Source organism: Belonocnema kinseyi, chromosome 7, assembly GCF_010883055.1.
Source record: "Belonocnema kinseyi isolate 2016_QV_RU_SX_M_011 chromosome 7, B_treatae_v1, whole genome shotgun sequence".
Taxonomy (NCBI): Eukaryota; Metazoa; Arthropoda; class Insecta; order Hymenoptera; family Cynipidae; genus Belonocnema; species Belonocnema kinseyi.
The window spans coordinates 108,740,748-108,750,289 of NC_046663.1; the positions used below are offsets into that span (position 1 = coordinate 108,740,748).

Sequence of the window (9,542 nt, forward strand, 5' to 3'; positions counted from 1 at the left end):
TTTTCCCTTTCACAGGTTTTAATTTTTCAATGAAAATTGAATTGGTTGAATCTTGAAAAGTATAATTAAAAATAAAGAAATTAATTTTTAGGCCATTAAATTAATTTTTTAGTTTCAAATGAAGTTCGCATTCGTTCAAGTTTCAACTTTCGAGAGTAGAAATTTTTCATTTATAATGTTCCCTAAAAAAACTTTCGAAATAAATAGTAATTTTAAATGGGAAACATTATAAATGAAAAATTTCTACTCTCGAAAGTTGAAACTTGAACGAATGCGAACTTCATTTGAAACTAAAAAATAAATTTAATGGCCTAAAAATTAATTTCTTTATTTTTAATTATACTTTTCAAGATTCAACCAATTCAATTTTCATTGAAAAATTAAAACCTGTGAAAGGGAAAAATGAAACATTTAGCGTCTAACATGAAAATTCAGAACTCTAAAATTGTGACCACTTAAAATTACCTAAATTGTTCAATTACTGATGTATCAATTCCAAATAGTTACATTTTTCTCTTTTTTATTTTAAACTTAATTTTACATTTTTTAACTTTAAACCTTCCTTTAGCATTATTATTCATTTTTGAAATTTTCCAATCAAATATTTTTCAATTTGAAATTATTTATTTGATTCCGATTTTTTTAATTGCACAATTTTAAGATTTCCAATTTCAAATTGCTTCATGTTTACATCTAAAGTTATTAAATTCAAAACTGATTATGAGGTATTAATATGAAATTTTGAAATGTTCAATAGCCGAATTCTTCTGACATTTTGAATTTTCAACTAGAATATTGTTAAATTTAACATTCAAAACCTCCCAAAATTAATCTAAAAAATAATTCATTAATAAACTTTCGTTCCAATGCCTCAAAAATTAAACTGTTTTATAATGGGACATTCAAAACTATATTTTTAAATTAAAATGATATAAATTTTAAAAACGATAAATATATTATTAATAAGTATCACATCATGTAGTATCAAGTGACATTCAAAACGACTGGATATATTTTTTTACTAAAAAATTTGATTTCTGTAAATAAAAATCACTTGTCATTTACACCGTTCAAATTGTAGAATTTTAAATATTATGATAAATATTGAGAACCGTTAAAGTGAAATTATTCTTTTAAAAACTAGGAAAATTGGAAACTTTCAAAACTAGGAAAATGTGTGAATTATGAAATAGGTGAAATTTCCCGGTGTAATATTTTTCTGTAGGTTTTCTCCCGGTGCCAGTTTCTCCTAACTCACCTGGGAGGGTGGCCACCTTTGAGATGTTTTCTTATAAAATTTAATTTCTCCAAAATCGTATGGTTCTCAGAAAATTAATTTCTTATTATTTTCATTGTTTTTTAATCCGAATAGGTCTCCCAAACGCAGATCATCCTCTTTTTGACTTGAATTAAATTAAAAAATGTTGTTTGTCAAAATGAAGAAGACAAACTTACTGAGCAGAAACTGTTTCTCCAAGAATAGTCTGACCCTGTCGATAAGGATAAATGACAAGGACCAGAGATTCACTGCGCGTCGCTGCCAGCTGAGCTGCTTCAATAATTCCTGCAGTATTGCGCGTTTGGTTGTCTATTACAAAAAGCAAAACTCGTGCAGTCTGTTTCGCTTCGTACTCCTGAGCAATAAGCTCAGGGCCCCATTGTGACACTTGCTGAAATGAAGAAAACTTATTCTTACTTTCACCCAATCCATTTTCGATCAATTCCATTTTTTGCATAAATCGTAAGTAAGAACTTACAGGATTGTAATAAGAAATTCCGAGACTCTGAAGTGTCGGTATCGCTATTTCTGACCTCCATGTGGTAGGATTGCAAGATCCGCCCAAAAATACCTCATATGCCATCCTCTCTGAAAAAAGTTTATTATATTCTCATTTTTTTTTAATTATCGTCATTTAATATTTTCACGAACAAGGTGGCCAATCAAGTTTTCGAAAAAATTCTCAGCCATAATGGTTTATTTATAAATTTAAAACCTTTTTCTAGTTTATTCTAATCTAAAAGCTTTTTACATCCACTTTTATTGTGTTTTGTGAATAGTAATAAAAACAAAGTGAGGTCATAATATATTTTTCAGAAAAATCGTAAATTTCCAGGTTTTTAATGTAAGGAAATGTTTTATCTTTCAAGGAAAAATGTCTCTTATTTCTGAAATAATATCTAATATAGGAAATTATGGAGTTAAAACATTATACTTTGGAATTATTGCACTATTTAAAAATGTGACCATTCGAAATATAGAATTTTGAATTCAAGCAATCAAAAATTAAAATTATTTTATGTCCTGAACACTCAAATTGTATCGGTAAAAATAAGACTGAACAACTAAAAATTGTCGAGTTTTACATTAACTTTTAACAATGAACAATCGAAAACTTGAGTCTTTTTAATTAGGTAAGTGCTTAAACAATTTATTTATTTAATTTAACTAAAATCAAAACATTTAAAGCTGAAACCTCTAAAAATGAATCAATTTTCACTGTCAAGCACCCAAATTGAACAATTTCAAATTCTAACGGTCAAAATTGGAAAATTTTTATTGGAAAATTACAAAATTTAAATATTCATCATTTATTAAAGAGCCGAAAATTCTATTAGTCGTTAAATCGTCTAAATTGGCTATCTGATACGTTAGAATTTGAACAAATTTATATAACAACTGTGCAGAAGTGAAATGGAATAATTGCAAACTTAAAGCACACAATTTTAGCTAGGATGCACAACAAATTCAACAATTAGTGCTTACAAACTTCAAAGCTGTGTTACATTTTTATAAACAGAATTATTCAATACGTAATATTTAAAATCGTAAAAAATTTCAAATATTCAACTTAAAACGTTTAATAGTAAGAAATTTTAAATTAAAGATTAAAAAATACAAATTTTCACTGTTAAGCCTTTCTACATTACAATTTTTCTTGCAATTTCCAGTTTGAAAGATTTTGTTTTTACCATGAAGTAAAAAGTTTAAAAATTTAAATTTGACCCGATAATACGAAAGGGACATTTCGCAAGGATCTTTTTTACAAAACGAGTTCACAAATTATTATAATTGTTTGCTAATGAAAGTACGTCGGAGAAATATTTATAACTTTTCACAATTGTCTAGATTAAGCGGAATTGAACTCAAACTTTTTGACGATAGTGTATTAAATCTTTGGAAAAATCATTCAATATTTTTGCTCTAAAAGCCTTACAGACAACTTTTCAATATTAAAGTGAATTATTAATTAATTGAATAAAATCAAGACTACCTCTTTTAATGATTTCCGTTACTAAAAATGATTTTTAATAAAAATTAATAAAATCCTTTGTCATTTTCGGGTTTCCCGGTCCAGTGGCCACCCTGTTGAATGTAAAAAAATGCAAGCAACTCACTTGAACCCGTTTTATTATTAGTATCCTTTCCATCACAGAGTAATGATTGAGAGGTGCTCATAGGAACAGCTGCTCTGAAGGGGGTAAAGAAAAATCAGTCATAAATTAAAAATAGTAGTTACGGTTCCTTATAGTCAGCGATCACAATAGATCATACTATATAATGACTACAAGAGTCAACTCAAGTGAACATCATACTGGTTGCACAAAACGATAAGAATATTATTCCTTTATTATCACACTCAAAGTCGCACAAACATCACTCGTGCATGAGGATTTGATATTCTCGAATTTTCTATCAAATCAAAAAGTGACTCTAAAAGCTTAAGATTAGAGTGTGGTAATAAAGATAATCCACGCATCAGCCTCCAAAATTAGTTTGAAAAACTCATGCATTAGAGATCGACATACTTAGAAATATCAAATCCTTTTGCAATGTAAAGCAGCATTCCGCGTTTCAACATTGTCAATACATTCCCACGACAATCACGCTCGACAGATCAAAGCCTTTTTCCTGCAACATGTCTACAGTGAGCAAAAAGCTGTGTTTAAATATTAAACAGGGCCATTCACAAAAATTTCCCCTTAAAGTCGCCTTTGTTAAAAAAACAGGGCTTTATCTAGTCTTTGTTTATAAATATTAGCATTCACTAATTCTGAAATATTAAGTAAAAAATTATTAAAAAATTGGCTTTAATCATTACGGTTACACAATTTATTTTTTTTATGTTTTATTTTGTAGGTGGAAATACAACAATCTTTTTTCTAATAGTTGTATCAACAATAATTAGGCGATAACAATTTTCATTAATGGCCCCATTAGGAAATTTTTCTTTGACAATTTACTCATTTAAATTTGAGAAGTATGGCGGAAGTCGTGGGTTCTGAAGAGACTGAAACAGTCGGAATTTTTTTGTTAATGTTTTGGTTAGTTGGACTTGGTTTGGAGATATTTTGAGAAGATAAAAGATGGATGAGTTTTTTACCCTTGCTCGCAGAGGCGTGCAAGTTCAGTGGCAAATATGCAGAATTCTCCGAGCATCGTACAGGCGTCAGGGCTGATATTAGGACAGTCCTCTGTGCAGTGCAACATTTCATGCACCTTCAAGTTACTCGAAAACCACTGCATTCCGAATGTCCAGTGTGCCTACAAACAAAAAAGCGAGTGTAAACATAAGACAACATTTTGTTGTAGTGATAGGTGCTGAATTAAGTGCGAACAATAAAGACCAATATTATTTTGAAAATTTAATATTCAATTAGTATACATTATTATACATTCCATTTGATTTTGCCGTCAAAACTTACTATTTATTTTCTAATGTAGATCAGAATTGTAAATTGAATTGTTTTTAAGTCAAAAAAACTATCTATTTTGAATAAATTCGAAAAGCCTTTCTGTTTTAATTATTAATATGATATTAGACGGATTTATAATTCCAACTATTTGCGGAAAAGTAAGCCTACAATTTCTGTTTGTTTTGAATTTTATAATTCTTTATAAGTTTGAAAACGGTTATTAAAAAAAATCGACAATTTTTTTATTTGAATTTAATTAATTTAAGTATGAGAGCTTAAAAGTTCTTGAATTTAAAAATTTATGTATGTGATTACAATTAGAAATTAAATTTTTTAATGTGTAATTCTTCTCTATTTCTTGTCAAAATACTTTTCACAAATATTAAAGCATAATTTAATCAATTACAACTACCCTGGTGTTAAATTACATTTATAAATCTTACATAAAGGTTGTGGTCGACGATGTAAACAATCCGGTGACATCTGCGTCCGGTAATTTAATTTCATTGTTCAATCACTCAGGATGAAAAGTTCTGAAGAGAAGAAAACTTCTCAGACAGTCAGGACCAAATTTTCAAGTATTCCTGAAAAAATAAATGTAATTAAAGTTCTCTTTAGTATTTTTTATTTATATTTAATTGGTGGTGACCAGAATTTACTATATTTTGAATTGGAATTGGAAATGTCAAACTTATTTGGAAACATCCACAAACAACAGGCCACTTTAAAAAAATGTAAATTATTCAAGTTAATGGAAAAGTACTGAAGTTTTATTTGAAAATGAAAGCTCCGCTGTCAAAATTTAAAGTCTAAAGGAAAAGTATGATTTCATTAGGAAATTTAAGAGCTTTGATTCAAGAGAATATAAAACAAATTTGATAAAATCTTGAACAACTTTTTTTATTTGTTAAAGCTAGTACTACTTTATTCAATAAGTCAAGTTGCTTCAATATTTTTTTAATGTAGAATTTGAATTGGTCCGGAATGCATTAATTTGATACTACAGTATTTTTTAAATATTTTTTTTAAACAAAATAATAAATTTCGATATAAAGAGAATATATAAAACATTCAAAGAGGCGGAATTTGAACTTTCCTTTTTCGTAAATATTTCTATTGGAAATTACTTAAATGTGAAAAGAATCAAATTTTAAATACTTTTAATTCAAAAAGAAGTTAAATGACACAAAATTTGAATTAAAAAAGTATCCAAACTTGTATCATTCGAAAATAATCGAGGTCGGAATTGTAAAAAGAAACTCTGTATTTCACAACGATTTTTCTCACTCAAAATTTAGTCAATAAATTTAGAGTTTCGTGAAAGACTGAACAAGTTATTTATATAATGATGAATTAGAATCGTAAAACATGAACTGTAAACTGAATGATGATCACTTTAAAACCGAATATGATAAATCAATGAATCAAGACCACCTGATTTCACAAAATGCGTTGCAACGAAATCCTGCTTTGAAAAACAACTGTGTTGAATCAACAAGAATCTCTTCCTTATACCAGAAGAATCTACATAAAAATGAATAAATACTGTAGGTCAGTGAATAAAAAAACTGAAAACGCAGTTTCAGCCTCGGTGTTAGAAAAATCTTCACGGACCCTACAACCCTGAATTTATTCAAGATCCCTGAACCCGCGATGAACTCGACTCTGATTCAACTCATAAAAATCAGGGCCTACCACAGTTGATAATCGAGATTGGACATTCTCAGAGACGCTTCAGTATGTCACTAACCTTGGTATCTTTTCAACAAAACATGCCCACACAACAATGACATATGTGGCAGATGTCAATGGAAAATCCATCTCCTGGCGACTGCATTTGCCACACTTCCTTTAAAAAATCCCCCAGGAAGCCACGTTCACACGCTGTCCAGTTAAGAGTATATGATTGCTTCACAAAATCTTTGCGAGACAGCCTCGCGTACTCCCGCTATTGCTCATACTTATTTATACACCGTTATATTTAAAATGAAAGAAGGTGCCGTCAAACTCCGTGCGAACGACCCACGGGAAAAACAAATTTCTCGCTTATCCTCCAGGAGTCCAAAGCTGACACCTGGGCTCGTCTTCAGGAGGAGATCCGAAAAGTCAAATTTAAATCTCGGATTCACTCATTGTCATAAAAAATCAATCTAATCTCGCAACACTTTTCCGCACTAATACGAGACTTTATTGACGACGGAACTAAAAAGCTGGCGCTAGAGTGAAACCAAATGAAACAACGACAACGTCGTCGTTAACATGTTTTCGGTTCGAGATGATAATCCTAGTCAATCGCAAATATCACAATATCCGATCAAATCTTACTTTCCCGAAAGTTCTCACTCCCACTTATTTTATTTGCCGATCAAAATACCGATATCAGGTCAGCGAAGGCGGCAGCGACATTTTTATGGTTTCGCGGCTGGTTCTCTTTTTGTCTCTGTTAGTTTAGATTGCTTTCTCTGTCTGCGTGTGCGTTCCGCGAGTCGCGCACCGACTCAAGAATGACGTAAACCTCCAACAATGAAGCGTGATGTCACACAGTGAAGTTCACACACGCCACACGGGCTCTGAACTACTCTGAACGCTAGCTCTGCCTCTGTCTCTGCCTCTGAAGTCTGCGTAGTAAAGGGAATGCGCGAAAAGCCGACCGCGCTTTGATCAAATATGGTATTGAATGTTCAAGGCAATCAATCCCTACCCTTACCCCACCCCAGTAGATCATTTTTCGAAATTTACTATTCTATGTTTTATTTTATTCACGGCCTTCCTTTTCAGCGGAAAAAACTTTCCGTTCCCACAATTTCGACTCCAAAAATTTAAAAAAATCATTACACCATATGCGGAAGAACCAGAGATTAGTTTGAAGGTAATCCGGTGTTTGGTCGTGATTAAATCACGGAATAGTGAAATCACAGGATTTTGAATCATCGAACATATTAGATAGATATATCTGTTCCTCCATTTACTTTTCAATTTTCTTTAAACTACCCGAAGTTTAGGAAGTTCAAATGATCGGGATAGTTTTTTGGAACTTGAATTTTTCCTTGTTACATTTGCAAATACAATCGAAAACTATTACGGAATTTTCCATAAAACTAAGCCTTTTCCACCTCGTTCGGGACAAACGTTACAGAAAATTTCGCAATACTAGTCAGTAGTCAGTACCGTACATTAAATTCAAAGACTAAATTGGGTTTAGAAGGAAATCAAATAAAAATATTAATCGTTTGAATATCTGTTTGATTTTTTTAAATTGTGTAACGGTTTCAACGTTTTATTCCATTTTACACTATTTCTCTTTTGATCACGTCACTATCTAAATGTCATTTAAATATAATAATTTTGCTTAACATTTTTTCAACTTGAAGTTTAATTTGTCTGAAATTCTTATATTTAAGTCAGTTTCTGCTAAAATTAACCATCAAAACATTAAATGCAAGAATTGTCCAATACATTAATTTTGATAGGTGAACATTTCTTCGAAATTTATCAAATCTTATTAAAAACGTTAAATACTTCGAAATTCGTAGTTTCAGTTTAAGCCACTTTTAAGTAAATTGGCAAGATTCCAATGATAAAGGTTTGAATTTTGAGGGTTGAGCAGATCTCATTTAGTTTAAATTTGTTTATTTCAAAACAATCAATGATAAAATCTTTAAACTTTAAAAATTTTAAATAGATAAGTTTTAAAATTTCAAAACTGAGAAGCTTTCAGACAGAAAGAAATTCAAAATTCGAATAAAAATTATGTCCAAATACTGTATTTTGCCGATTTAAAATTTAAAAGAGCTGGACAAAAAATGTCTGTAAATAGTTTCAAGTTTGGAAGTTGTGTCACATAAAATGTTAAAATAATAAGCCTCTAAATATTAAGATAAGCAAATTTAAAAATATTCTAATTTAAAATGCATTCAACGTATAAAAACTATAAATAGGAAATAATTCTAAATTAAAAGGACTGAAGTTTAAATGTGGAATCTAAATTGAAAACTTGTATCATTTAAAAATAATTCAAATTATCCCAGATTTTGAATTCTGCCAGCTTCAACATAAAATTGAGTATGTTCGATGAATTTTGGTCATTTTATCTAAAAATAAATAATTAGTCAAACCTTGGATTAACCAAAATAAGTAAAAATGAAAGATAAATTCGTCAATTCTTCATTTTAAAAAAAAAAACTTTTTTTACTCGGCGTAAGGGAATTAATATAATATAAACAAAATTGGAAATTACTTTCAAAATTGACCAATTTTAAACTTGAGACCTTAAAAAATGATTTATAATCATAAAAAATGTAAATTTTAATTTTGGTGACGATCGAAGTTGACCAATTAACTGTTTAAAATTGGAAGATTCTAGAAATTTAATATTTCTAAAGTTCCAATTTCCAACTTAAAGCTGTCAACCGCAAAGGTCAAACGTACATATCTATGTATCATAAAAGTGCTTAAAATTGTGCAATTTCAAATTTGATAACATTTCAAATTGAACTCGCGCAAATGTGTTTCCTACAAAAGAGTAGAGAACTTTGGGATCTTATATTACCTACATAAATTTTTTAATTAATCTTGTCTGAAAATTCGATGTAAGAAATAGGCCTGGAAGTAAATAAACATATCCCTTCAATACTTCTGATTATTGTCAATGCGTTTATGACCTTGAACTATCAAAGTTTAGACACCCTTTATAATGCCTAATAACTTGCTTTTCATTCGAAGAGCGAAAGTTTCAAATCTATAAAAAAAGATGAACATCAGAGACACTGCGCACGTGTCATATGATGTATATTGCATTTGTACAGCCAAATTCAAACGCGCGCCTAAACTTTGTCTTTAAAAATATA

General features: G+C 29.8%; 1 protein-coding gene across 1 annotated transcript in view; it reads right to left on the reverse strand.

The window, feature by feature from the left end:
• Window positions 1-7,304, reverse strand: part of LOC117176608 — an 88,845-nt gene extending 81,541 nt beyond the window's left edge. The window contains exons 1-6 of the mRNA XM_033366862.1: window positions 6,446-7,304; window positions 5,139-5,279; window positions 4,383-4,543; window positions 3,397-3,470; window positions 1,758-1,867; window positions 1,456-1,670 (exon numbers count right to left, since the gene is read on the reverse strand). Of these exons, the coding sequence (XP_033222753.1) occupies window positions 1,456-1,670; window positions 1,758-1,867; window positions 3,397-3,470; window positions 4,383-4,525 (542 nt within the window). The 5' untranslated portion in view covers window positions 4,526-4,543; window positions 5,139-5,279; window positions 6,446-7,304. The remainder of the gene's footprint in view (window positions 1-1,455; window positions 1,671-1,757; window positions 1,868-3,396; window positions 3,471-4,382; window positions 4,544-5,138; window positions 5,280-6,445) is intronic.
• Window positions 7,305-9,542: the final 2,238 nt, after the last annotated feature.